General features: G+C 44.1%; 1 protein-coding gene across 4 annotated transcripts in view; it reads left to right on the top strand.

Annotated features, from left to right (window-relative positions):
- Window positions 1-27861, top strand: part of PTPRG (protein tyrosine phosphatase receptor type G) — a 683491-nt gene that overhangs the window by 340582 nt on the left and 315048 nt on the right. For all 4 annotated transcript variants that reach the window (XM_054978207.1, XM_054978205.1, XM_054978204.1 and 1 more), the window contains exon 3: window positions 27450-27629. In XM_054978207.1, the coding sequence (XP_054834182.1) occupies window positions 27450-27629 (180 nt within the window). The remainder of the gene's footprint in view (window positions 1-27449; window positions 27630-27861) is intronic.

Genomic DNA, 27861 nt, shown 5'->3' with positions numbered 1-27861 from the left:
AATTCCTACCATCCCGACAATAGCAGCTGTGTAAAATTGTATCTATCCACCATGCTGGCAGAACAAAGTCTGTGAACTGTGTAACCCTCGGAGTCTCCAGGGTCAGGTTCAATGTCTAGAGATATGTTTACAAATTCAAAATATAAATCCAATTTATTTAAATATAACAGAACACAACTATGAAAACATTCCCAAAGTTATCAATACTGGATCAGTAACCAGTGACCACAGAGCAGCATCCTATTCACAATCCCCTGGTAGAGTGTGCAGACAGTTCTGTGGATTTGGCCAGAGGCTAGGCCTGGAACAGCGACCCGGATATCTAGCAGGCCTTGCCACAGCAGGACTCTTCTTGTGAAGATGCTGTCTGAATCCTAGTGCTTGCTTTTCGCCCTAGGAGCAGTTCCCCTTTTCTCCTAGCAAGAGGAAGTGGGGCAGCTAGGATGCTGGTCTCAAGCAGTAAACAAGTTTAGCTGCCCACAATTCCTGCTCTTTGCTCTTCCTTTCTTCTTCTGCTCTTCCCAGCTACTGCTGGTCTCCCAGGAAGAAAGGTTCAACTCTTCCCAGCTAGCAGTTTCAGCTCTATGACCTTCTTAGCTCTAAAGCTGGAAACAAGCTTTGCCTTCCAAAGAACAGTTGCTTCAGCTCTCCTCTATCTTCTCTCCCTCCAGTCTTTTCAGCTAACCTAGCCCTGTATTATACCGCCTCTCCTAGTCATGGTGACCTCTTTTTCATACACATGCCCCATGAGCCTTTGCTAAACATACAGATTAATACAACCTTAGGTACAGCTCAGTTATTTGCTAGTCTGGTCTATCTATGTATCTGCAGTCTGTTAATCAGACCTAGGTCCTAGGCACCAAACCCTTTTTCCAGTACAGGCTTACAACTGTGAATGTAGAGTAATCCCACGGACTGTCGGTCCACCATTTTTCTTTTCTGGCTCAGAATGTATGTCCACAAAAGAACACTGCTTAAGGAATTCTAGTTACATGATCTGTACTGTGTATAGGTGGATCTGGCCATTTTGAGAGCCACTTTGGGGAGACAAAGGAGTTATTCTTGACTTTCTCAACAGGAGAATAGTGATATTTAAGATGACAATGCCAAACATTTAGTGGGTGCTTGCATATAAAGGTCTCTGTGGTGGGATGTTAGTCTATGCAAATGTTAATGGTCTCTTTCCCATGATGCATAATGTCTACTATTAAAAGTCCTGCCCCTGAACTGATGGATTTTTGTTAAGTCTCTAGACTGGTTTCCCTAAATTACATTATTTTCTGGGCTGTTTGCCCAGAAGTTGTCATTCTCGGCAACTTGTTCTGCAGCTTAAATAACAGCTTGCCACAAAGCAGTATCACCACATTAGGAAGGGAAAACAGGGTTTTGTTTTTAAACCCAGAAAGGATACATGGGTCTGTGTCTACTGTTCCCAGTAGACATCCCAGGAACAGAACTCAGCTTAACAGGATCACTAAAATGAGCCAGTAAGAGGATAGGGGTTTTAAACAAATAATTTAAAACTAAAGAGGGTTTTACTGTAGGCTGCCAGAACTTGGATGCTGTTTATGAATATCTTACCTCCTTCCAAAAATTGTTATTCATGCCTGTTAGCAATGGAGGTGTTCATGTAACTGTTATTACACAAAACGAGAACTTTGCAAAGCTTTTGGAGTAGCGTAGAAAGTAACGCAGACAGACTTTATAGTTTGATAAAGTGGATATACTAGAAGGAGATTCCCCTGCTTTTCTTTATTTTAAACTGCCATATCATGGCCTCTTGTATTCCCAGTAGGGTTGCCAGGTCCCCTAACCTTCCTGACAGGGCGTAGAACCCAGCACTCACCTTTTGGATCCTCTCATGAGCATGCTTCTGGCATGGTGCAATGATGTCACTTCTGGGAGTGACGTTATTGCACAGGCCCCAGGAGCACACTTGTGCCCCCTGTTTGGGGCCCAGATCAGCCTGGAGTGAAACAGGAGCACTCCTGGGGCCTGTGGAATGATGTTGTTATGCCGCACCAGGAGCATGCCTCGGGAGGCCTGTTTCCCCACTGCTGGCCAGGTGAATAGTGAGGGGGGGCAGAGGCTGGAAGCAGGGGATTCCCCCACTCCCACCAGGGGTCTGACGACCCTAATTCCAAAGCAGTCCTAAGTGGAAAAGCAAGAGCAATATACTCAAAACTGAGGAGTGAATCCTCACTTCCCAGGGTACCACGATCAATCTCTCTGGCTAATCCTCATCTTGAGACAAGTATCAAAGCCCTATTGGATGTTAAACAAGAAGAAGCCAGCCCTACAAGGTAGTCCACAATGGCAGACCGAGTTCCACAAAACAATTACTTGGGTAGCTATGGCAAATAGACTACAGTATTGGGCTCAGGTTGAAGTACTGAAACTGGGGATCCCCCACCCTCCATCTTCCACTCCCTGCCCCTGCTTACCTGTCCGGCAGGGGAGAGCACGCCACCTGGGCACGCTCCTAGGCACACTGCAGCCACCCAATTCTGGTGCATTTCAGACCACTGCAGAGTGAGGGAGTGCTCCTGCATTCCTCAGTGGCCTGATTCGGGCCCGAATTGAGTTGGATCCAGGCAGAATTGGCCAGGATCGGGCCACTGTAGAGTGCAGGAGTACTCCCGTGCTCCGCAGTGGCCCAATCTGGGCAAATTCTGCCTGAAATGGGCTGGATCTGGGCTGAATTGTCTCAAACCAGGCCGCTGCTGAGCACGGGAGGGCTTCACCGCTCTGCAGTGGCCCAATTTGGGCCAATCTGGGCTGGATCCAAGCTGAATTGGGCCAAATCAGGCCTGATCCAGGTTGGTTCAGTCCCTTGCAGAGCACGGGTATGCTCCCAGGTGGCCACATGATGATGTCACTTCCCAAAAGTGATGTCATCACGCTTGCCATACGCCCACCTAGCAAGGTAAGTGCTAGGCCTCCAACCTCCCATAGGGAGGTTGAGGGGGCCTGGCAACCCCAACTCAAACCCCAAATAACAACATAGAAGTATACACAATATAGATTATTAAGAAGAATGTAAGGATAACCAACATAGAAGTGTGCAAACAGGAAAGAAAAAAAACAAGCTAAATATCCTAAAGTGGCTTTGGTCCTCTGACACAGATGTTTTCTTGTCATGCTAAAAGCACAAAGTCCAGATAGAGCTCCAAAGTCCAAGATCCAAAAGCAATAGCAAGAGCCAAATAGTATGTAGCACAGGTACCCACCAGTGACCACATAGAATGGGGAGGGGGAGGGGAGAGACTAGAATGAAGACCCTTGGTTTATTCCAAACTGACTGCAATAGTCTGATACTGATTGACTAGTCAGAGGTGTTGTACATTCCTCTAGAGCTGGCATGTATTCACACTCTGGATCCCTTCAACTGTAGTTGAAATGTAGATGCCTCTGACCGTGAGGATCTGATGTCACTTGCACATGCATGTTTCAGTTTCACTTATGAAAACTGCAGAGAGATGACTACACTTTTCCAGGAGCAGACTTTCTATGCTTAGCCAAGGCCTAGAAGCCTGAATCGAAGATTTGGAAAGTCAAGAAATAAGCGGTTTCTTGACATGCGCCCCTCCCCCCAAATAATACTGGCACACCTGAAAAGGTTGGATTACTGAGTGAATGTTCATGAAGCAGTTTGAACACTCTCCTCTACAATACAAACAACTGATGGTGACCCTTCGGGGGGTTTTAATGGAAGAGATGAGCAGAGGTGGCTTGCCATTTCCTTCCTCTGCATAGCAACTCCTGTCTTCCCTGATGGTCTCCCATCCAAGTACTAACCCTGGCTGACCCTACTTGGCTTCTGATGAACTCAGGTTAGCCTGGGCTGTTCAGGCTAACCTGAATTTGTAATTTTTACTCATATAAATTATATTGCTTAGATTTATTTATTTACTCGATAGCTCACCTTTCTTAGCACTCCCACATGCCTTAGTTGGGGACTGCTGTTACAAGGCCATCCCGTGCTGCCATTTTTCCCTTCAAGGGAATGCTTTTCTTGTAAAGTTTGATTGGAAATGGGGCTGCATACTTAACTACCTGCCGGTGATTTTTTCTATGCCAAGTAATGTGTCAGGAGCTAGTGGAGCATGGTAAGTTAATTACTTGTGTGCACAGTGAGAGGGAACAACAAACAGCAAGGCACCAATGATAGAAAGAATGCGACTTCATTTCAGTCACCAGAGATTGTGTTGTTAATGAATCCACTCAGTCAGCTGGGAATTGGTAATGCAGATAAGGCTAGGTATGGGCTGTGTTTTGATATGAAGATTTGTCTTTCAAGCAAAACATTTTTATTTCTCCCCTTCCTCCTTTTTCTTTCTTAATACTGAATTAGAGTTTATTTTTTCTTCTATAGTGATCTAGTCTAGTGCATTTTTTTAAAAAGCGACATACTGAACCACTAAGTCTTTCTCACAAAAATATCATGGTAATGACAGTCTTCTAATGTGTTTCCCTGAACACCACTGTATAAATCTGAGAGGTTTAGCATGGCATAGATGGCATAACTTGGCGATAACATTAGGATCTGTTTACATACGGTTAGTAGGCAATTTTGTAGGCACTGCCAGGGTCAGTGTTGTCTTGGACTATACAGCACAGCAGGACATTTGCTGAGAGATGCTGCCAGCCCTTTGTGCTAGAACTGAATTTTGCCTCAGCTGCACACTGTGGAGGCTATGCATTGTTTTGTGTCACCGTGAACCACAAGAAATGATCTGTTGGATGTTTATCAGACATTGGAAAAACAGTTTAGGTGGATCTGCAGTAAAACAGCAGGGTTAGAGTCCAGTGGCACTTTAGAGACCAACAAAATTTTCAGAGTGTAATAAGAAGGAAGCTCTGACTCTCGAAAGCTCTGGGATTTCAGGGGTAAAACCTGTGAAGGGTCAGTTTGGGGAGGGGAGGGACCTCAGCAGGATATAATGCCATGGTATCTACCTTCCAAAGTAGCCGTTTTCTTCAGGGTAACTGATTTGAGTCATCTGAAGATCAGTTGTAATTTCAGGCCCTACCTGGAGGTTGGCAACCCTAAGAAGAACATCCGAAGAAACTTCCTAATGTTGCCATTAGACTGTTTGGAAAATTTTCCTAACAGCATGAGCAATTTGACAATGGGAACAATTTTCTGGAGAGGAGGCCTCTCCCTCATTGGAGATTTTCAAGCAAAGATGAGCCACCATCAGTCAGAATTCGGAATACTGCAGCTGGGATTTCACAAGAGTTGGGCTAGATGGCCTGTAAGGACCTTTCCAATTCTATAATTCTAGGTAATGGCCTAATTTCCTGGAATGATTACAGTCTGTGTGTTAGTGATCAAATCTCTTCAGGAACTGTGGAGGCTCAGCCTTTCCCCCCCTCTGATCGTATCAAGCAAGATAACCCTTTGCCTGATCCAGGGAAATGGCAGGAATGTAGGCCTGATTCTGTGCCACGGCTGGGTTCACTATGATCCGCCTGCCTGCCCAGGTTTACCACAAATCCCAATTCTTGTTGCAACCATGTTGCAAATGGGCCACCCATCTGGTAGAACGTGGTATATATTACTTTAAGTCAAGAGGACAAAAGGGTTTGGACTCTTCTCTATTGAAGTAGTCTTCAGTTTTAGCAGTATAAAAAGAAGCTAGCAGAAACTGCATAGGTCTGAAGAAAAACATATAGCCTGAGGACTAGGACTATGGTACCCAAATTACCCAAATCCAGGCATCTGTTACAGACTGTCTCTTTGAATGTGTGCTCAAAGGGTCACAGCTGAACATATAAAGGGAAAAAACTGAAGGTACTGACCTACATTTGTATGGCAGCCATTACTCCATTTCCCCCACTGGTTGCCTTCCTACTAACTATGCTATATTTAGAATCTACTTTACCCACCCCTGAAGAGGAGACTCTCAAACAAGCTAATTAAAAGAGAGCAAAGCAGAAGCTCCAGCGCAGTGTCAATGTCAGCAGCAGAGCCCTGGACTGCTCCTTGGGAAGAACACTTCGATTTACCACAGTGACCTTAAAGGCTCCCTCTGTGTTTGACTTTGGTTTGTCCTTCTGAAGGGAGTTTGGAAGGTTTGGATTTCAGACACTAAGCCTTTCGGAATCCAGTAAGTAGTATGTAAATGCTAAGTACAATTAACTGATTTTTTTAAAAAATCCAGTGCAGAACTCCAGCAGAGGTGGTGGTTCTTCTTCTGCTGCTGCTATGACATTAAATTTGTCAGATTCGGAGTTAGCTTACATATAAATTTCTCACATTCAAAGAGAGTTAGGTGGTAAGGCATCCAGACAGAAGACTATAAACTCCAAACTCTCCAGGCAGTTCATGCAAGCGACCTCAAATCAAGCGACCTCAAATACTGATCAGATGGGAAAGCTTATGGAAAAGCATAACCTTCAAGCAGTATTCAGACCCACCCGAAAAATACAACGGATGCTACGATCAGCAAAAGACAGCAGAGACCCCCCTCACCTCTGCAGGAGTATACCGTATACCCTGCAGCTGTGGACAAGTTTACATCGGGACCACAAAGCGTAGCATCCAGACAAGAATAAAAGAACATGAAAGACACTGCAGACTTGGACAGCCTGAAAAATCAGCAGTGGCTGAACATAGCCTAACTCAAACAGGGCACAGTATCTTATTCCAGGACACCAAAATACTGGACAACACTTCCAACTACTTTGTCAGACTGCACAGGGAAGCCATTGAAATTCACAAGCATAAGCAAAACTTCAACAGGAAAGAAGAAACCTTAAGAATGAACAGAGCATGGGCTCCAGTTCTGAAAAACACCAGGCCAACAAAACACTCCACACCCGACAATAGCCCTGCAGAGAAGATTAGCACATCAAGCCCCAATCCATATGCAAAAGAACCTCCTCAGGATACAGTGAAGCCTCCCGCCATTAGCATTCCACACCCTGGGAAACTCTTACAGAATGACTCAGCTCAACCCCACCCCTCCTGAGTAGATACAAATGACCTACATCTTTTCCGCACTGTGACACTGAGAGATCTCTGTCTTTTGGTGCTACACCTCTGAAGATGCCAGCCACAGCTGCTGGCGAAACGTCAGGAACTACAATGCCAAGACCACGGCAATACAGCCCGGAAAACCCCCAACAACCATCGACCTCAAATCGTCAACTTCAGCTGAAGGCATGCCTTGGATTTAAGTACTTTTGTTTGGTAGTGAAGATCCTGCCCTGGTCCCGTTTTCCTAATTGTCCCAAATATGTATCCCAGGTCCGTTGTCTTGTCAGCTTATCAGTGATGGATAAAAAACTTTTTATGTTTTACAGAAGTGCCAAATTGAGACTACCACTGCTTTCTGTCCTTTTGTTAGGTTGTGTGTAAGTTACGCATCTTGCTGGTGTATCCTGGAATATGGAAAAAATGGCAACTCTTGCTTCCTTTTTTGGCCCTTGCCAGTAATGTGCAGAACTCACCCTGAATCTTGCACATTTGTCTATGTTTGAATCTTAAAACGCTTATGTGAACTTTGCCTGAACTCTTAATTTTGACATTTAGAGCTGTTGTTCTCTTGTTGCCTAGGCTGTAGGCTTTTAGTCTGGTTATAGAGTTTACTTTTCTGATAAGAGCTTGTTTAGACTGGGAGTTAATATAGGGAGGTGATCTGTTGACAAGGATCAGGGCTTGTACTCAAGATTAGAAAAAGGGATAGGTTTCTGAATTGTACAGTTTCTGTACTGTAATGTTGTGCACAGCTTTGAGTTTTTAGAAAGATTGATGCATTGCATAAATAAATACAGATCTGTGAATTTCTTTTTGTTTCTTTCACTTGCATGTGCACATCTCTTGCATTTTTGTGGATTTTTTAATGTCCTGAGCAAAGCACAGCTTTTCTCTTTGACCCTGTTACTGATATTGTCCATTTGCATATTTATACAAACTTTGCTTTCTTTCAGCTTCCTGTTTAGCTTACAGATGCTGTATGCAATGTCTTTCCCAAGGCAAAATGGCTTCAGTTCTTACTGCCTACTTCTAGTTGGGGGGTTGCCCCCAGTTGTAAAAAGAAGCTAACCAATCAATCTTTACTGTGTCTCACAAGCCGTGTGTGTGTTATATGCCATCAAGTCATCTCCAACCTATGGCAACCCTATGAATGAAACACCTCTAAAACGTCCGATCATTAACAGACTTGCCCGTATCTTGCAAACTGGAGGACATGGCTTCTTTTATTGAGTCAAGCCATCTCATTTTAGGTCTTCCTCTTTTCTTACTGCCTTCAACTTTTCCCAGCATTATTGACTTTTCCAGAGAATCTTGTCTTCTCATTTTTTTTGAAAATTTTTATTTTTTAATATCTAAAACAGAAAGCTACAAAAAAACTACGAAAGTACAAGGGAAGGAAAAAGGGGAGAAAAAAAGAAAAAGGGAAGGGGGGTGGAAAAAAGGGGAAGGCAACATACAAACAATAAACACTACACTACAATGCTTTCCCTTCATACTGCCATAATTAAAGATTAAACCTTAATAAAGTAATGGAGTGGTTGACCTTACAAAATACAAATTACAGTTCAAATTAAGTCTTCTTCCCCCCCCCCCCCCCAGGCCTCGGACGCAGTTCTCTCTGAGCAGCTACAGCCGCAGCGCTCGTCGCCTCCCCCCTCCCTTCAGGCTTCAGATCTTCTTCTTTTTGCTTGGTGTCTTGCCCAAATTCTTGATTTTTGTCCACAAAATCCCTTAGCTGGTCTTCTGAATTTATCTTGTAAGCTTGATCTTTGTAACTGAACCAAATTCCTTCCAGAAATAGCCATTTATACTTTATCCCACATTCCCTCAGGAGAGCTGCCAGCCTTTTATACTTAAATCTTCTTTTCCGAACTAGAAATGGAACGTCCTTCAGTATCTTGACTTTATTTCCCAGAAAGGCCAAGTCCGCATTATATGAGTTGTATAGGATAGTGTCCCGGACCCTCCTAGATGAAAACTCAATAAAGATCTCACGAGGCAGCTGCCGCTTCGTTGCATATTTTGAAGAAGCCCGACGGACTTCCAAAATGGCACTTTTTTACTTCTTCTTTAGTTGCCCTCGCGGGTGTCCACAATAATTCCGAGGCAAGATCCCTTAGATCCTCGTTTTCCTCCTCTTTAACATTCTGGAGGCGCAAAATAGTCTGTGTTCGTTCCACTTGCAGCCCGATCAGCTGGTTTTCCACCAACTTTAGCTCCTTGTTCGTTGCTCTCATGAGTGACGCATTTTCCCGAGCAGACTTCTCTGTCTCCCCGCTACTTCCTTGATGGCTTTCACATCGCTCTCAATTAAGCCCACCCTTTGATCTGTTTCATTCAGCTTGTCAACAAAGGGTTTTATGGCTTCGATAACCGACCTTTTCACCAGCTCCTCGAGCGACTCCCCTCTTCCCTGCAGGGCAGCCGAAATTGACTTGCCCAAAGCAGGACTCTGCTTTTTCGCTGCCATTTTAGGGGGGGGGGACCGCCAACCTTCCGAAACTCAGTGAGGGGGAAGAAATCTGAGTCTTCTTAACTTCAGATCCCACCACTCCTTCACATGCGCTTGTAATAACAGAAGGGATTCACTTACTTACAGGCTTCTGCCTAGTCCTGTTCTTTGCCATTTTCCATGGCCCGGCAGCATGCAAGGTGCCGCGCACGTCTGCCGGCCTCCATGGGGACAAACGGGCAATTTACCCCCTGCATCGATTTCCAGGGGGCTCTTCCCACCACATCCCGGACCCTGACTCCCTCCCTGGGAGTCCTGGGGGCTAATCTTTGCAGATCAGCCGCCCAGTCAGGCTGCTCGGGCGCTTCCTCTCGGACCTGGGGAGAGGAGCGTCCGACATGGCCGCGAAAACGAAACCGAGTCCGAATCTTGTCTTCTCATGATGTGACCAAGTACGATAGCCTTAGGTTTGTCATTTTAGCTTCTAGGGAGGATTCAAACTTGATTTGATCTAGTACCCATTTATTTGGCTTTTTGGCTGTCCATGGTATCTGCAAAACTCTCCTTCAGCACCACATTTCAAATGAATCAATTTTCTTCCTGTCAGCTTTCTTCACTGTCCAACTTTCACATCCATACATTGTAATGGGGAATACCATAGGTTGGATTATCTTGATCTTGATTCTCAGAGAGACATCTTTATCTTTAAGTATCTTATCTGGTTTTCCCCCAGCTGCTCTTCAAAGTCTCAATCTTCTTCAGATTTCTTCCTTGCAGTCTGTCAAGCTATGGATGACAGGATATGGTAGACAGATCCATGGACCATTGCAGCAAGACACAAGTTCTTGGTTAAATGGCTTTTATTCAGAAATCAGATCATTTCCATATATATGTCCATAGAACTACTCAGAAGTGAGGTACGAATCTAAGCAGCAAGAGTAAAAGTTGACAGGAATGACATCATGTGAGAGAGACTTCTCTTTTAACATTCAAGTCTGCTCCTTTCCCCCCCTCCCAATCATGAACAAGATTTTGGTGCTCTTCTTGTGTGAGAGCATTTCACATATTTGTAATATCAAGTTGAGTCACTAGAAAACAAGACATAGCAAAGTCTGAGAGGGTGTAGCATTGGAAGCTGTTGCAGTTTGTTAGATCAACATCTGTGAAAGCCTGTAAAAGAAATAGTTATGGCATTGGTAAAATGACATCGAGTTACAGCAGGATAATTGGTTCAGAATGAAAGGCTCATTAAAATTGGCATGGATGGGACTCAGACATGACACAGTCTCCCTTTTAGTTGATGACTGAGCCAAGGAATAGAAAATCTTGAACAATTTCAAATTTCCTCATTGTCAGCTTTAAAATTGTGTAATTCCTCAGAAGTCATTACTTTTGTCTTCTTGATGTTCAACTGTAACCCTGCTTTGGTGCTTTCTCTTTTAACTTTCATCAGTAGTTATTTCAAGTCTTCACTATTTTCTGCTAGTAATATGGTATCATCTGCAAATCTCAAATTGTTAATGTTCCTTCCACTAATTTTCACTCTACCTTCTTCTAGATCTAATCCAGCTTTCCTTATGATATACTTTACATAGAGGTTGAACAGGTAGGGAGATAATATGCATCCTTGTCTGATACCCTTGCCAACTGGAAACGATTCTGTTTCCCCATTTTCTGTCCTGACAGTAGCCTCTTGTCCAGAGTACAGATTGTGCATCATAAGCCGTGTATACAGTAAAACTAGTAAAATGTTAATATTACAAAGCACTCTTCATCAATATTGTGCAATATTATTACACATACAATAGAATGTAAAAATAACATACAATTTGTACACTAAAACATACCTCTTTCCAAATTCTTATGGCAACGGAGAGATATTTTGCATGTTGCAAAATAAGGGTAAATGTTTTTGAAGGTCCAGATCTTTCTACCTTCTAAAATCATAAGAGCAAGGTTAATGGCTTCTCAGATTCCCCACTGCCTTGAATGGTCAAGGGAGAAACACTTGTGGTTTAAAATTAGTTGTTGAATGCTGAAATTTGGTGACGTTACAGTCACAGGTGTTGTAGACCTTAAGAGAACCTAGAAGAAACAACAGAGGTTTTTTTCTTATTATTTGTTCTGAACTGCTGCTTTCACATGAATGGTGAGGATGTGAAAGGGATGTAAATGAAAGGTGGGTTTAGGGAGTATTAAGTGTCATTAAGTTAGAGTTGGCAATCACTTGTAAAACACCTTGGGAACTATTACATTTCTGAATATTAAAATAAGGGACAGTTGGACTGAATAATCTGTTGTCACGTCAACACTATTTAAAGTTCCCAAGATGGAGAAAAAGCTTTTTCTTTACTTCAAACTATCTGCTTGCAGGCAAGTCATTATTTTGGCAAATGCTAATTGCTCAGGTGTTGCTTATGAACTGTCTCAGCAGCAGTAACAGCCTTGTTGGGTTGAGCTGACTAAGGATCAGCTGTGAAGAGGCTGATGCTAAGGTAAGGTAAGCAGTTAACTAGGTGGTCTTGATTTCCTTTTTGAAACAAACACACAGAATGCTTTCCTGCTTTCTATGTTAAGGAGCTGCAACAACCACAGGATTTCATACCCCACTTTTCATACCCATAGTGGCTTACAGCAGTCTCCCTTTTCCTCAACAATCCTGTGAGGTAGGTTAGGTTGAGCATATGTGCAGGAGTGGTGCCAGGGTTTCTGGCGCCCACAGCCAGGCACACGCATGCGCACGCGCATGCGCATGCACACCAGCCTGCATGATGACATCAAGTGTGATGTGATCACGGGCGTGCACGTGAGCTGGCCTGATTGCTGCAGTGGGCGGCTGGAACGGTGTGCAGGTGGCCTCCCAGCTCTCCCGCTCAGTTGCCCTGTGCAGCCCGACACGCCCGCCCACAGCTGCTGCGCCCGGCCAGGGGTGTGTGCTGGTGGCGGCAGCAGCACAGGTCAGGAGGGCTGGGAGGCTGCAGCTCTGTGGTGCGCACTCCCGTCCCCAGCGCCTCCTCCAGCACCCCCTCCGGCGCCCCGCACCCTGAGGCAACTGCCTACCTGGCCTCAATGTGCATGCCGGTCTTGTGTATGTGACTGGCCCAATGTCACCCAGTGAGCTTCCATGGCATAGTGGGGATATGAATCTTGGTCCCCAAGATCCTAGACCAACACTCTAACCATTACAACATGCAATTTTACTAGGAGTTTAAAAATATGCCTGCTCTGTGGGTTGGATCGAGCCAGCTTTTTCACAGTCTCACCAAATTCCCCTCCCTATTCCAGCACTCATCCCACACGGTTTTTGTATATGCAGGTCCATGATTCAAAGTATTTAAAAATTTATATTTCACCTTTCCACCCAAATAGGGTGCCCAAGTCAGTGAAGAACAGGTAATAAAATACTTAAAAATATTAAAATAACATTTTAAATGAATATTTAAATACAATAAAACATATAGACATATAAAAAACAAACATACAACCAGGGAAGATGGTACCCAAATTTGAGGTCTCCTTAATTAATTGGGTGGAATTAGCATTAAAGGAGATAAGTGAGAACATCTGCTTGTAACTGCTTGTAACTAGGAATCTCCACCTATATCTCTGGGAATTGTTCTCTTAGAGAACATTCAAACAAGCAGATGTTCAACAGGAAAGGTTTTTTTATTAAAATAGAAATAAAAAGTGCAATCAAACAAGCTCAAAACACATATGGCACACATACAAAGAGGAAGACCTAAAACGAGATGGCTTAACTCAATAAAAGAAGCCACGTCCTCCAGTTTGCAGGATCTGAGCAAGTCTGTTAATGACAGGACGTTTGGGAGGTCTTTCATTCATAGGGTCGCCATAGGTCAGAGATGACTTAATGGTGCATAACACACACAAGGCCAGCTAAGAACACAGAGAGGAAAATGGAAGAGAGTAATTTGTGGTAGGGTGATAATTACTAGTCCTGAAGAAGGAGGGGTCAGTGGGAGCTGCAGCAAAACAACCAGTGTTTCACGGAGCAGAGAGGAAGAGAGAAGGCTCAAACGAACCTGAGGGTGTGTGGGTATGTCTCAGAACACACACACAGCATGTGGCTGTGGAGTCTAATTTCAAGGCAAAACATACTCTGGGATGAAACTGACATCTTTGTCTCAAAGACAATGCCTTGATGGCTTGTCTGGAGGTTGGGACAATAAGTTTAGAAGAGGCTCAATGGCTCTACCTGTGGGAGACTAAAGGTTGAATAGGGCGTGATGACTAGAGGTGGGCACGAACGGGGGAAAAAATGAACGCGACGTTCGTTGCTCATTGCCATCCACGAACAGGTAATCACAAACAACCACGAACATGACCCTGTTCCTGAACATGTTCGTGGTTGGCTGATCGTGGGAGGGAGGGGGAGACTTGGAAGGGAAGAAGGTTCCCCATGCTGTTTGCAAACAGCTGAGGAACCTCCCTCCCTTCAAAATCTCCCTCCTTCCAGCTGGCTAGAGGGAGGGGGGAGACTTTGTCAGGAAACCCCCGACAAGCGGCTGAGTTGGGGGTGAAGTGCCCCACTCCCTGCTGCTGTGCAGCAGCAGGGAGAAGGGCATTTCACCCCAGCAGTCTGCACTCAGCCACTTGTCAGGGTTTTCCCTGACAAGTGGCTGAGTGGGGGGTTTAAACGTCTCTCTTCCTGCGTTGCGCAGCAGCAGGGAGAGGGAAATTTAAACCGTGGCAGGCTACACTCAGCCGCTTGTCAGGGAAACCCCTGACAAGTAACTTAGTTGCGGGTGAAGTGCCCCTCTCCCTGCTGCTGTGCAGTAGCAGGGAGAAGGGTATTTCACCCTGGCAGGCTGCACACAGCCACTTGTCAGGGGTTTCCCTGACACGCAGCTGAGTGGGGGATTTAAATGTCCCTCTCCCTGCTGCTGTGCAGCAGCACAGAGAAGGAAATTTAAACCCCAGCAGGCTGCAATCAGCCTGAGTCAGGCTGAGTTGGGGGTGAAGTGCCCCTGGGCTTAGACTGGTGTTTCCAGGGCAACAGGAGTTCAGACAGAGTTCAGAAAGTTTGTGCCTACTGTTGCCAAGGGAATTGATTGAAAGGCGCCAGACTGTCTGGCTTGACGAAGGACTGATGAACACCACGATCAGGGCTTGGAACAAACACGTGTTCATTGGGAATGGGGCCTCACAAACAGCTTGCTTGCGAACAGCTGATCGGGCTGTTTGTGGCTTTTATTTGTTCGTATTGCTCTTTGTGCCCACCTGTAGTGATGATGACCCAGCAATTGCCAGATGTGTAGAGCTATCAGATTCACTGAAGAGCTCTGATTAGGTGGGTGGGTTGCAGAAGAGAAACAGGGCATTAACAAGAGTAGCCAGGAGTTCTTGGGAGACCTCATTGTTTTAACTTGAGTGCTTCTCCAGGGCATGGAGGAGCAGCCAGTCAGTCAGTCCACCTTTGACTCACATTCTGGTAATTTTCCAGTTCCAGCTAGGCTGGCATCCATTCTCAGGTGGACTGAGAATCCATTCTCAGGAGACACTCAGGTGCCAGTGTTCTGGGCTTAGGGCATATGAAGAAGGGGTTTATGATATTCCATATCCATAAACTGCTCTTTTCAGAGTGAGGAAGGGGTCTCACTGCTAACAAAGAGGACCAGTAAGATTTGACAGGGACAGGTGAGCAACAAAAAATTCCTCACCTGCTGTCAGAAGACGGTGACAGAGGAAGACAGATGGATCTCCCTGAGGAAGTATAGCATTTTGGGTGATCATGGGGGACCCTTCCTTATCACTAGCAGAAAAAGTGGTTGGATCCAACCGAATGTGTACAATTTTAAAAGAATTTTATTGGTGCAGGTTTCCCCTCTTCTTGTTGAGTTGCCATACATTCACATTTTTGGTCTGTTACTAATATTATCAGTAGTAGTAATATCAATAAAACTGAAGTTTTGAAACTGATTTTCTGGAAGTGAAAGTCTCTGAAGCTGCAGATTGCAAAATCCCAAGTGTGACACAGTTGAACGATATCGGAAACATTTTTTGTGGCCCAGTTGGGAGACGGTATTTCAGAATTTATTTTTACAACAGAACATCCCGTTCAGGTTTTGCCGGATTATCCGTGTGTGAAAAGTAACATTCTGTAAGCATAAATTAAAGTGGTTCTCCAGCACTTTTAATTGTATTTATTGCCTGGACAGTTCTTTGTGAGATGGAAAACAAGATTTGTGGAATTTAGGAGTGAAGCATGTTTTAGGTAAGAATTTTTATGGATAGGAGCAAAAGTTCACTCACATGTTTAATTGTTGGCAATTTTATATAATTATAAACAATGTAGAAAGAGTATACAGAAAGTAATTTTTCATCCTTACTGTGGGTCCAACCTCTAGTCAAGTTAATTTGTGGTATATTCAGAGAAGACAAAGTACAGTTGTCCTTCACTCAATGCATAATCAGATCATGGATTTTTTTGTAAAATGTGAGATTAGACAGACTCAAGAGAGAGAGAGAGAGAGAGAGAGTATATGTTTGAGGGGGGGCCAAATAATAGAATATTTTTTATCCTTGTGCTTGGCTTGTGATTTTCTGGAGTAATTTGAGTAGCAGTTGTTGGAAGCATCAGCTTAGATGTAGCAACTTCATGCAGTTCCATTTTCAGAAAATCTTGTGCAACACCGAGTACCTTCCTCCCTGTATACAGAAACTGGTTACACAGCATCTTGCACAGGCAGAAATATGTGGGGTTGCAATTAGAGATGGGCACGATCGGAATCACGATGTGAAAAAAACCCTGATAATGGCGTTTGCGCCATCGGGACTCAGCTAATCGGTTCCATCCACTGCAACCAATCCAGCGTTCAGGGGGGGGGGGGCATCGTGATCTAATCTGAGAGCCAGACACTCAGGCGCCAATAATCTATTCCCCTAGCAACGGAGCCAGGGGAATGCCTGAGCTGTGTTTGCCCTCCTTCTGTCACTCTAGAAAACTGAATGGAAGCCCAGCTTTCCTTGATTAGCAGACTTCCTTCCAACCACGGAGCAGCAACCCAGGGGAGGGAGGGGGAAGGAGGTGTTCTGAAGCCAAGGGCACAAAGGTTTTTTGCTTTTTTGCAACTGCACCCGGCGCCCCCTCTTTGGCGGCGCTGGGGGAAGACTACCGCCCTGCCCCCCCTGTCAATCTGGCCCTGCCCAGGACAAGGGGCGTGCGAGCAAGCCGGCCGCCCCTTGTCCTGGGGAAAGGCAAAAGGCAGCGCGGGAGGCTGGGAGGCTGCCCACGCTGTTCGCCTTTCCCCAGGAAAAGGGGCATGTGGGCAAGCTGGCCGCCCCTTGTCCTGGGGAAAGGCAAAAGGCAGCACAGGAGGCTGGGAGGCCGCCGGCGCTATTCGCCTTTCCCCAGGACAAGGGGCGCGCGGTCAAGCCAGCCGCCCCTTGTCCTGGGGAAAGGCAAAAGGCAGCACGGGAGGCTGGGAGGCCCCCTGCGCTATTCGCCTTTCCCCAGGACAAGGGGCACGCGGGCAAGCCCCCCGCCCCTTGTCTTGCGGGGCAGGTGATTGGTGCAGGCAGCCTCCGAGCCACTCGCGCTGCCGCCAGCTCCGCAGTGCACCAGCACAGCCGGCTTGCTGCGTGGGCGGGGGGGGGGCGACCCATTATCGTGCTCGCACAAGAGCCTGACTACGGTTGCCCTGGGCGCTGGAAACCGTAGATCTGGCCCTGGTGTGAATGTCCCCTCCCTGAGGGGAGGTGGCTCGTTGCCGGGTTAAAAACTTGTTCCCAGCTCTGCTCTTAAGTGTGTGTGTGTGTGTGAACGTCCCCTCCCTCCCTGAGGGGAGGCGGCTCATCGCCGCCTCCTCGTGCTTGCTGGGCCTGGCGGCCGCTGCCACCAACCACCATTCCTATATCGCTGGAAACAGCGGGGCGCCCTCCCGCTTTGGCCTTCCCGATTCCGGATCAGAAACGGGACTTGATCGGTTAGAATCGGTGACCTGGGTTCGGCGGTGGCCTGGATCCATGAACGGCTTGATTGGTATTTTTTTTTTGGATCGTGTCCACCTCTAGTTGCAATAAGTTTGCTGTGTCACTCACGTTTCTGGTTTGCTGGATCCAACCCACTATGCAAAACTTGGGTGGATCTCATTTGTAGTCAGCAATTCAACTCTTATATTCAATTAATTCATCTGAAAACTAAGAGTTTTTCCTCACTAGTAAATCCCATTGCTCTCTCTATGTAATCTCCTATTTTTCCTTATTAAATTAACTGCCCTCTGTATTAAGAGAAGCAGAGGGGTGGGAAATTACACAGATGCTATTGCAACAGACGGTTAGGAAATGACTTTTTTGAAATATAAGGTCTCTGTGTTTTTGAAAATGCAGCAGATTATGAGAAATAGAAGATATAAATTGCTTTAGTCACAGTAAGCTGCTACTAATGTTTGTATTTGATGCAATAACTTATTCTCCTGTTCGCTAAGATCTGCTTATTAATTTTATTGCTACTGCTGTGCAAGCACGGTTTTAAATATGTGCATAGAGTTCAGCAATGCACAGGTGCAAGCTATATTTTCAGCAGGTTATTGTTAACGATACCCCTTGTGTCAAACATCTTACCATAGTGTTATCTGCCTTTTTACTAGCAATAAATTGTACACATTATCAGTGACCAACTTTGGAGGAATGTACATTGAGGCAGAGAGAAAAAACTAGTCTTTTTAATAACAGTGTTACTGGTACTTATTTCTTATGCTCCTCATAAGGTTAGTTTTCCTTTAGTTCAGACCACAGTGGGTTGACAAGTAAAACACCACAGGTGCTTTCATAGCATTTTCAAACACACAATTAAACAGGCAATACTTCCCACGGTTTTGGAAACCACCCAAAGCGTATGTACTATTACGTTGCAGCACATACCTGGCCTTCTTGATCTTCTTCAGTTGGAGAACTATGACAGCATAATTAAAATGGAAAGTAACACTGGCAGGTTAGGCAATAAAACCTTTATCATCTGTGTCTTTGTCCATTAGGGCTGCTGTAGGTGTAGGATTTTCTGATTGTCTGTTAGAAATAGATCTCACCTAAGGCACGTTCCTCTGTCTAGAATTCCATATACAATTCTAATTATCAAATTGATTTCAGTGGAGTTAGACTGCAGTAACACTGTATAAGATTGTATTGTATTTTCTGTGTAACAGGAGAAAACTGTGTTAACAGAACATGCACTTAAGTCGAACTTTTGATTCAATGTTTAGGTGGCTGGATAATGGAAATCCTGGTAAATTATCTTTGAATACACTTAGTTACTAATTTTTTGAACTTTTATCAAAGAAAAAGATTCCCTACTGTAACATTTAGTTTGATACCCCCTGTAATGATTTGCTAAATAACCTAAATAGAATAATTTCTCTCTCAGATATACATAGACTAGGGTTGCCAGGTCCCCCTGTCCTCCCAGCGGGAGGTGGGGGGGAGGTGGGGGGTGGCACCTACCTGCTCTATTGTCTTCCTCATGCGCATTTCCAGGGCTGTGCGACGACCACTTCTGGGAATGCTTACACGCTTCGTGAGGGGGCCAAATCAGACCTGGACCGGCTCAGAACAGGCTGCTGCTGAGCGCAGGAGCATTCCTGCGCTCCACAGCGGCCTGATCCGGGCCAGGATTGGTCTGCTGCGGAGCGCAGGAGCACTCCACCACTCTGCAGCAGTCTGATCCAGGCTGATTTGGGCCCAGATCAGGCCCGATCAGGCCCGCAGGAGTGCGCTATGCTGCTAGGAGCATGTCCCCAGGAGCCCATGCCTTCCCTGCCAGCCAGGTAAGCAGGGGCAGGGGATGGAGGGTGGGAGCGGAGGATCTCCCATCCCCAGCTGGGGACTGGCAACCCTAACACAGACTGCCCCAGGCTCACACACAGTTTCCCCGACTTACACAGAATTAGACTCTCAGGCTTCCGCACAGCTTGAGTGATTTGGCCAAAATCTTTCCTCTGAGAATAACCTTTCTCTAGGATATACAAGGGGTAACTAAAGAACTTTTCCTCAGCACAGAACCTAAATACTGCAATTCATGCCATCCCCTACGGTACACCTCCTGTCCAAGATCACACTCCATTCACCCATTCAGCCCCCCTTCTCCTTTCCTCAGAGGCCTGCATTTTATCTAACATCAACAACTTTAAAAAAACAGAAATTAGCAAAATCTAAACTGTTTAAATGCAAAACATTATACCTAGCAAAAGGGAGACCCTGACCTGAATAGCCCAGGTGAGCCTGATCTTGTCAGATCTCAGAAGCTAAGCAGGGTCGTCCTCAGTTAGTAATTGGGTTTGAGACCTCCAACAAAGTCCAAGGTTGGAGAGGCAGGCAATGGCAAGCCACCTCTGATAGTTTCTTACCATGAAAACCCTACCAGGGGTCTCCTTAAGTCAACTCTGACTTGAGGGCACTACATACACACAGCAAAAAGGAGAAAATGTTTTCTGTAACAACGTTTAAATTTAGAAGTAACATGACTATAGGTTACATTTTAGATTCAGAAACTCAGGCTCGAATAATATGAATTGAGTATAAGAAGGGTTCATAAACACTTAGAAATATATTTCTGTTCCTTGGTTTACTGAAATTTTAATAGCCTTGAACTTGTTTTGAAAGATATTTTTATTGTTGTCTTCCTCATGCTTTGAAAGATATTTTTATTGTTGGGTTGTATTATTGGACTCTTCACCTTAGAGTGTTTGAATTTTGCCATGAATTTGATCAGAAAAGATTACTTACTGGGTGAAGTCCGTGCTCTTTGCAATCCAATGACAAATTATTCTACAAGAAATAAATTTGTCACTTTGCCATATGCCAGGAGAAAGCGACTGCCTCATTCTTTCTGAACCCATGCTAAAATTCCATTTTAAATTTTGCAAATTGTAATAATTTCTTAAAAGTTGCCAGTAATTAAGAAATCTAATAAATCAATTAATTTAACAATAGGTTCAAAATGTACCATCACAACTGTGGAGGAGAAGTCACTACATGGAAATTCCACCCAAATATTGTTAAATTTATGTGTCAGCCTGAACATTTTATTTTATATTATTAGAAATCACATATTCATGGATGTATTGCCGTAGTCTTTGTGTGTGCCGCAATTTTGTCAGCTGATCTGAACATCTGAAACAGAAAAAAATGGCATTGTTGTTTCAGTAAGTTTTGTGTAAACTGTGCTTGGTTATGCTGAATGTTTTTATGGTGTTACAGATCTGGCAAGCAAGAGGGAAATTATCTGAGTGGCCCAGATGGAGCGTCTGCCACTTTATCAAACAAAATGGTTGGACAGGCCATATTAGCAATGTTATGTGCCATTGTATTCCCGTTGTGCTCTCTTGTCTGCCAAACCAGAAAATATATGTATCAGCTCCTGAATCCTAGATAGAGCCTTAAGGCGTGGTACTCTCTGGACACTCACTCAATGCACAACTTGTGCCAGATCACAACTTCAAAAAGTGAAATTACGGCTCTGCGGTATTCTATGTTGCTCAGCCTGCAGGGTGATGTAGAATTAGAATCTGGTTACATCTGGCAAGTGTACCACCTCCTGATAGTCTACAGTTTATTTTTAATAGTGTTGTTTTAGCTGATGTTTCCATCTTGGTTTAACAATGCAATAAAGCCATCTTCTAATAAGAGACATCCTAATACGAATGCATTCTTTCCCAAAGGATATTCTGGAGACGGATGATTGCAAACCTGCTCATTTGTAATATGTATTGAACTATATGTACTCGAGGTTTGGTCCAATTGGGAACTTTGTGATCTTTTTGTATACTGATCTTGTTTGCCCTAAGGACACTCTTCCCAGATTGGCTGCCCCCAGTGTGCAGTTGAAGTCAGCGTTTTAACTGCAGTGGTTGGCATAGAATGATAGGGTAATTTTGCCAATCCTACTATTAAAAGCCACTGCAAATAGAAGTGAATGAGTTATCTTAGTTTCCCTGACATCTGCATGAGAACAGGATAAAGATTGCTCATCAGTATACCAGTTCTCTGCAGTGTGAGTTTCACACAAGTGTGCAAGTAAATGGAGATGAAGAGAAACAAATGCAGTTTCTGGGAATTCTTGTGCTGGCAAATATATTGTCTGCATTAAAAGCGCACAAAAAGCAAAAGGTATCTAGTTACTTTGGAAATGACAACCTGCTGTTGTGTAAAGAAATAGATGCAGAGAACCATTTTATAGGGGGGGGGAAAACCCAAGCTGGTAATTGGAAAGTTAATGGAAACAAAGAAAATTTAAGTGTCTGGGCATTAATGCTACTTTTTAAAATTTATATATTTAATCTATGGATTTTGTGGGGAAAAATTGACTTGGTTTTACAAAAAAAACTCTTGGAAGTTTATATTAGCTTTAATTAGATTTAGGCGGAATTCATTATTTTTAATGACTTTTCATTAGTGAGCTGAAGTCATTATTTGGAATATACAGTAGTAGCAAGTAGCAAAACAAGCTAATCTTTGGCTTCTAGTTAAAGACAGCTTACGTATTGAAGAAGGTATTATTAAAACTACATTTATGGAGGAATTATTTTAGCCCAAGGAAAAGAGGCTACCAATTTGAGTTGAAGGTCTAAGCAAAGTTTTTTCCTCCATATGGATGGAAACTGTTTTCTACCCCCCAAGAAAGAGGAAAGGATTTAAAGTGAACTACTACCCCCCCCCCCGCCAAAGGAGGAAAGAATTTAAAGTGAACTACTAATAGAACTACAAATATAAGAACTGACTTGTCGGATTGGCCCACTGATCTCACTTTCTGCCTCCAATAGAGGTATATCCACCAGCGGTATATCCCCCCTCCCAGGGCTTTTTTCCAGCTGGAATGCTGTGGAACGAAGTTCCAGAACCTCTTAAAAATGGTCACATGGCTGGTGGCCACGCCCCCTGATCTCCAGACAGAGGGGAGTTCAGATTGCCCTCCGCACTGCCGAGCAGCGTGGAGGGCAATCTAAACTCCCCTTGGTCTGGAGATCAGGGGGCAGGGCCACCAGCCATGTGACCATTTTCTCCAAGGGCAACCCACTGAGTTCCACCACCTCTTTTCCCAGAAAAAAGCCCTGCCCCCTCCCCCCTGCTGGTGTTTCCTACCACTGCTCTGAGCGGCAGCAGGAGAAAAATAAAATAATGGCCATTGGGTGACAACATGATATCACTTCCAGGAAAAACCATAAGTGACATCATACCTCTCTAGGAAGTGGCTGAAACTCTCTGTTAAATACAGAGAGTCCTCTCCAAGAATCACCAAAACCCTATGGATTTAGGGAATCGTTATGTTATGGCATTGGCTAATGGCCACTCACACTGTATCCCACTGGTTGGGAGGCTGGGTCTGGCAAGCATAGTCTGATTACACTAGGCGTGCCTCTGTTGAATACTGCTTGTTAGTGTGATTTATCTTCTTTCCTCATTTACTTGTTTGTTGGATCCTACATTGGTTAGCCAGGTTCAGATTATGATAGAAAAAGCCATCTCTGTTGTTTGGCTGTATATTCAGCTAGTCCCTATCTACTGGATCTGAATATGGTAGTTCTAATGTAGGAAGGAATCATTGCTAATATTCATTGATAAATCCTCTGTTAAGGATGTTTAAATTCATCAAAATCGTGCTACACTGCCAGTATATTTGGATCTAGGGTGTAACATCGCTAATATTGCACCAGTAAGAATTCGTGCATTGGGATTAAGAAAGGAGTTAAATTTTTAGGGCTCATTCAGATGTAGTATTTAGAGATTATCATCAGGGATTTATTTGCATTTCATGCGCAAATAAATTCACATTTTCTTGCAGATTTTTACTCTAAGCAGTTTTGCTTGCATGACTGGTCCTCCCAGATACTTCTTCAATGATCACTTAACTTTCATGCCTGTTTTTCCTTATCTCTCAGCTCACATTTTAAATTGCGCAGCTAGCCTTTGACACCCTGTTCAGTAATCTAGAGACAGGACAATTGGACTAGATTTGTAACACATGCTCCTCATATATTTCTAGCTTTTCTACAAGGAGGGTTCCAAAACCTCAGACTTCCCTCCTGCAGCTCAGATATAGACTGTCTTGGCTTCCCTCTCTGGAATGTTCCACTTATGAATATTTTGTGCTGCTGAAGATGGTTCTTTGTTTGGCTGAACAAATACATAGATTAATGGGGAAGGCGTGGCTCCATGTATTGAGGAACCGTCTCTTCCTGTATATTCCCCGGAGGACCCTCCAATCAGGAAAAAAACAATTGTTATCGGTCCCTGGCCCCAAGGAGGGCTTTCTCAGTCATGGCTCCTACCTGGTGGAACGCTCTGTCCACTGAGACCAGGGCCCAGCAAGATTTACTATCTTTCCGCCGGGCCTGTAAGACAGAGTTGTTCCACCAGGCTCATGGCTGAGGTTGGACCTCCGCTGGCCGGAGGATGCAACATCTACCCCCCTCCTTGTGAAAGCTGCCCACCACTGTTCATTTTTCAGCTGCTGTTAATATGTTGCTATATCAAGTTGTACTGCTGTATTGCTTGTTAATAGTTGTATTTCTGCCGCCAGGCAGAGTGCTGCTATTTATATATGATGTTTTAATATGGAACGTTTTAAAATTATTTTAAGGTTGTTATCCACCCTGAACCCGCTTGCAGGGAGGGCGGAATACAAATATGATATAAATAAAATAAAATAATGTATTATGTACTTACAAGTTAATATCCATGCATATTCATGATTCACATCTGGACATGATATTTAAAGTGTGTGTTACATCAGCACCAATCCTTAGTGTTTGGGGTAGGATAATGTTAAATGTTTTGCTATCGCAATAATTCACCTGGATTTCACCGGGGGGTTATCATATCATCATTGTCTGATCCATAGGATCCTTAGTAGGATTTATTTTTCTGATAGAATTTGTTAGGTTCAATGCAGTCATGATTAGGGGTGTGCACCCCCAAAAGATTCGTGTTTCCTGCTTCAGGTTTACCCAAAGCGGGGGGAAAATCCGGAATTACCAGAATCCCAAAGCAGCAAGTCGCTTCAGGATTCTGGTATTTAGCTCACTTTGGTATGCTCCATAAAGATTCGGAGCATACTGAAGTGAGGGGAAGCAAACCCCCCAGCCCATCTCCCCGGGGGCAAACCCACCCACCCCCACCTCACTTACCTGGCCGGCAGGGATAGAGGAGGTCGATCTGCTGGGCAGCGGGGAAGGCTGGAGCCGGCTCCTCCTCCACCTGTGCTGCCTCCTCTGCCGCCACAGCAGCCAGCTGAGTGGCAGGGAAGGCCAGAGCCAGCTCCTCCGGGCCCTGCTCCACCACCACAGTAGCCAGCTGGCCGGTGGGGAAGACTGGAGCTGGCTCCTCTGGGTCCCGCGCCACCTCCTTCACCACCGCAGCGGCAGAGAATGCTGGAGCCAACTCCTCCACCGCCCATACCACCTCCACCACTGCAGCGGCCAGCGGGGCGACGGGGAAGGCCCAGATCAGCTGTTTGGCAGGGATCTCCCCGCCAAACAGCTGATCAGCCAGTTTAAATGCCGCCTTTCCATGCTGCTTCACAACGGCACAAAAAGGGGCATTTAAACCCCCGCTGGCTGGATCAGCTGCTTGGCGGGGATCTTCCTTCCAAACAGCTGATCAGAGGGTTTAAATGCCCCCTTTCCATGCTGCTGCACGGAAAGTTGCATTTAAACTGCTTGACCTGAAGCTTCCCAAAGCAATTCAAATCACTTCAGGATGCTTTGTTTCGGGGTTTCCCGAATCATTGTGAATCAGTTCCAATTCGGGTACTTTCCCCGAATCAAAAACCTGAATTGCACACCCCTAGTCATGATAGAAATCTTCTTCTGTTTGTTGATCACATACAAAGGAGGCCTTCAAAGAAATCCGCATAAAATAAATATTTGTACATGGATTTGTTGACTTTAAACTTTCCAACATTTTAACAGCAGCTAAGTGGATACCTCTGGGAAGTTAAAGCTAGGATGAAGACAACAGGTGTCCCCTGTTGTATGTTCTCAATATCTGGTGTTCAATAAGAGACTATCCCTGAACATTCAAGGTGTTAGCCTGTATCGTATTGTTCCGGTCTTCTGTGGAAGCTAGTATAATTCTAGAAGGAGAGGCAGATTCTCAAACTTTGCAATATTATAAAAATGGTATTAGTTGAACATGTGGTGGCCGCTTAATTCCAAACTGTACTTGATTAATTATCTTTTAGCTCATGACAAAAAGAAACACAAAATGTCAGATCCTTAAAATTACATTTAATACTAAGTTTTTATTTTACTATCTTTAGCGTAATATTTTTATTTAAAACCATTTATTTTAAAATAAACTTTAAATAAAGTACAGACTACCCTCTTCCTTCTATATTAAAAAAATCAATGTGCCAAGGCAAGTGCAAATGCAAATGATTAGTAATATAATTCTCTATGCTTTATAGAATGCTTCGTACTGAAGAAATTTATATAGTCTAGAATGGCAATTGTGCTTTGATGTAGAGAATAGGTAATCGATACTTGCAAGCTAGAAAAAGTGTTCTATTTCCTCCACTAATGATATAGACTTTTTTCTTTTTTCATTTGCAAGACAGTGGTGTCTGGAGCATGAGACACTTAGAAAAAGAATTAATTTGAAATCTGTAGTGAAAGATCAGTTTCAATTAAAACTGCACTTGAATGTTCATGGACAGAAAACCTAGCAGTTAGCTTCTAAACCTTCTTGGTAGTTAGCTGTAAATAAGTGGATTCTTTTGGAACTCCTTTATTACCTAAGTCATGAAATATATTTGTCTAGCTGTTAAGTATTTTTGTTGTTGTTGTAAGCATGTATCCTATCACTCAACTGAGTAAAGGTTGAAGACTTCCTCCAACTTAGGTGGCTCTACCTCCAGTTAGACCTTCCATTTGCCTACTTTAGGTGGGTAACCTCCAAGCATTTTGGGTGTTCCACCTGACCTTGCATCCAGGCTGGCAGGAGAAATGTGAGGGACATAAATAATGTTGTATAATGTACCAGAGTCATTTCCAGGTGAAAAACTAGAGGTGACATCAGCGGATCAGGCAACACTCTGGCATTTCCTCTGGTATTTGGGGCAACTCCTGAGTGTCGCCTGATGCAGTGATATCTCTTCCAGGTTTTCACCAGGAAGTGATCGCAATACATCAAATAATGTCATTTCTGCCCCTTGCCCTGCCTCCAAAGCTCGTGGGAATGCCAGGCAATGGCTGTTTCTGCAGGATGGAGGAACTTATTTCAGCCTAATGAGGGATAGGGTGGCGGAGAGTGTCCAGGGGTTTAAGGCAAGAGACTAACAGAGGTAGTTTGCCATTCCTGCCTCTGTATAGTGACCTTGGTCTTCCTTGGAGGTCTCTGATCCAATTACTAATCAAGGCTGACCTTGTGTAGCTTCTGAGGTCTCACAACATCGGGCTTGCCTGGGCAGAGTCTAAGGTGGAATATATGACATTATTATTATTCCTTATTTCAAACGTTTAAAATGAAGTCCCAACTGTTTTTCTTATTTCTTGTACATCTTAGTCATAAAAAACTGCCTAGCTCTGAAACATGCCATTTTTTTGGCATGAATGCTGTATAAGTTGTTAGTGAAAGTTGAGATTTTTAGATGTAAAACTCCCAGAATCAAGAAAAAGTAAATGCTGAGGATTTTTAAAATTATTATTATTGTTTCATCCCTAGCCATCTTACACAGATTATAAGGAGGCTTACATGGCTTTTCTCCCCCTCATCACCTACTCTCACAATTCCTCCATTTAGTATGTGAGGCTGAGAAACGGAGACTAACCTAAGGTGAACTACATGGCAGAGTGGGGATTTGAACCCAGTCTTCTGTTGTCCCGTCCTTTACTCTAACCACTGTGCCATGCCAGGTCTGGAGTTTACAGTTAGTATAATGAATTTTGCAAAATGTCTGATACAGATCAATTGCTCTAAGTGACTGGTATTTTTACTTAGCATTATGTGCTTATTGCTTGGACCATCACTACAAAGTATCTCCCCCCCTCTTTGAAACAGGTGCATATGGTCCGGAGCACTGGGTTACTTCAAATGTGGACTGCGGGAGAACTCACCAGTCTCCAATAGATATCACAGATCACCAAGCACGTGTTGGAGAAGAATATCAAGAAATCAAACTAGATGGTTTTGATAACGAATCCTCTAACAAGACATGGATGAAAAATACTGGGAAAACTGGTAAGTACCCCATTATTTCTTTTGATGTCCTCTGATATGCTTGCATGCTTACGGTTTTCTTTAGCCCTGATCTTTGGCTGACCCTCTAACCATTTCACCATACCACAGTATAATATGTTGATCAGTTGTATACAGTCCTATTTTTACCATGCAGAATGTCCCTAATAAATTCCCATTAACATTTTTGTTGTCCTTTTCATAAATGTATTCAATTCAATTCAATTCAATTCAA

Source organism: Eublepharis macularius, chromosome 4 (genome assembly GCF_028583425.1).
Source record: "Eublepharis macularius isolate TG4126 chromosome 4, MPM_Emac_v1.0, whole genome shotgun sequence".
Lineage (NCBI taxonomy): Eukaryota > Metazoa > Chordata > Lepidosauria > Squamata > Eublepharidae > Eublepharis > Eublepharis macularius.
Note: the sequence above shows the minus strand (reverse complement) of the source record. Positions and strands in the feature narration are given on the sequence as shown.